Source organism: Bison bison, unplaced genomic scaffold (assembly GCF_000754665.1).
Source record: "Bison bison bison isolate TAMUID 2011002044 unplaced genomic scaffold, Bison_UMD1.0 scf7180017864181, whole genome shotgun sequence".
Lineage (NCBI taxonomy): Eukaryota > Metazoa > Chordata > Mammalia > Artiodactyla > Bovidae > Bison > Bison bison.
The window spans coordinates 9544934-9546742 of NW_011494753.1; the positions used below are offsets into that span (position 1 = coordinate 9544934).

The 1809-nt window shown below is 52.3% G+C and overlaps 1 protein-coding gene across 1 annotated transcript in view; it reads left to right on the forward strand.

Annotated features, from left to right (window-relative positions):
* The first annotated feature begins 639 nt into the window (after nt 1-639).
* LOC104991060 (mast cell protease 2-like) overlaps nt 640-1809 on the forward strand; it is a 2966-nt gene continuing 1796 nt past the window's right edge. Inside the window, exons 1-2 of the mRNA XM_010843416.1 lie at nt 640-732; nt 1326-1477. Coding sequence (XP_010841718.1) covers nt 672-732; nt 1326-1477 — 213 coding nt within the window. The 5' untranslated portion in view covers nt 640-671. The remainder of the gene's footprint in view (nt 733-1325; nt 1478-1809) is intronic.

Genomic DNA, 1809 nt, shown 5'->3' on the forward strand with positions numbered 1-1809 from the left:
TTCTGCCTATGAACCTTTGGTTAGCAGGGAGAGAGAGATGCAGATTACCATTTTTCAAATTGCAGATAACCATGTTTGAAGGGCGGTGTAGCTTGCATTTTAATCTGGAGTGGAATAAAATGGGATGGAAAGGAGTGGCAGCTTAGACTGGATTGCACGTGATTAAGGATAAGTATTGTTTCCTGCAACTTTGGATTCATTTGTGTGTTTGTAGGTTTGTGCCTTTGTACTCACACATACCTATGGTATATGTGTTGGGTCTTTTTGCAAATATATTTCCTACTGTGGTCATTGTCTTAAACATGCATATGCTTCTGAATTCTCAGTGTAAAGATTCTCCCTGACTCATGTCTCTGATGGGCCTTAATCACCTGCCCTGCCTGGGAAGGACATGAGCCCCCCACCTCCACACCAATGAGGAAGCACACTGGGGAGCTCATCCCTGAAGCCAAAACTTGGAAGTTCAGGCCTCAGCTTCACCTCACATAAAACAGAGGGCATCTCTACAGGAAATTCTGATTAGAAAGACAGCAGGCACAGTTTGAGAGAAGAGTATGTGACCAGTCAGTTCCTGTGGTTACCAGCCTGGCCCTGCCCTCGCTTGTTGGGAGTTAAAAACCCAAGACTGGAAAACAGAAGCAGCACGTGCCCTGGGCAGCCTCTCTGAGAAGATGCATCATCCTCCTCTCCCCCTGCTGCTGCTCCTCCTCCTGTGTTGCAGAACCCAGGCTGGTGAGTTTCCCGGCCACTCCTTCTGGAAGCTGCAGGATCAACCCCTAAAACAAGATTTACTCGGAAGATTGCTGACCCTTAAACAGAACCCCAGGATTTCTCCCCAACACCCCAGAGTGAAGTTTCCACTTGGGCTGTGCACACCTTCTCTCTGCAGCTCATGGTTGTTCTCAGGAAGAAGGAGCCCACCTTGGGGGGCCCCAAGGGGTGGTCTTCTCTGTATGGAATGTGTGACACGGTGCTGAAAGTCCTGTGTTCCCTTCACCTTCTGGCCTTGTAACTTGGCTGATCTCTGAGCAACCTGGGATATGGAGATGGTGGAGACAGGAACCTGGAGAGCTGGTCATGCATGGGGACAGAGGAGGGTTGAGTGAGGGCAGAATGGGACTGGGGGAAAACCTTAGGTGAGTGTGACTGCGAGGCATCCGAGGCCAGCTTGGCTGCTGTGCCTGGAGCAAAGACAGCAGACACCAGAGTCACCCGAGAGGAAGAGGGCAGAACACGGGGCGAGTGCGGATTCCAAAGACGCCTGTTCCAACTTGAAGCCAGCTGGTGCACCCTCTGTGTTCAGGCCCTGGGCTTCTGTGTTCCAGGGGAGATCATCGAGGGCACAGAGAGCAAGCCACACTCCCGCCCCTACATGGCCTACCTGCAAATTGTCACCTGGGATGGTAAGCAGAAGGCTTGTGGTGGTTTCCTGATAAGAAGGGACTTTATGCTGACGGCTGCGCACTGTGCAGGAAGGTGAGACAATGGGTCTTGTTTATCTCCAAATGGGAGGGGAGCAACCAGGAACAGCTCCTCGGGGGCCTGAGAGGGAGCTCCTAGGGCTGGGTCTCTTTAGGGAGAGACAATACTTGGCCTTAAGGAAATCATTCTCAGACTGGAACGGCTGTCCTGACCCTCAGTCACTGTGAGCTCAGCTCCCCTCAGAGGAAAGGGGACCTCATTCCAGTGCCCCTCTTCTAAAAGCGGCTGCCCCTCCCCAACCCCAACACAAGCGATGTGGACTCACTCTTCAGGGGCCCACCCAGTTCTTGGACCACTTCCTCCATGCCCTTTTCAAGAACACTGGCC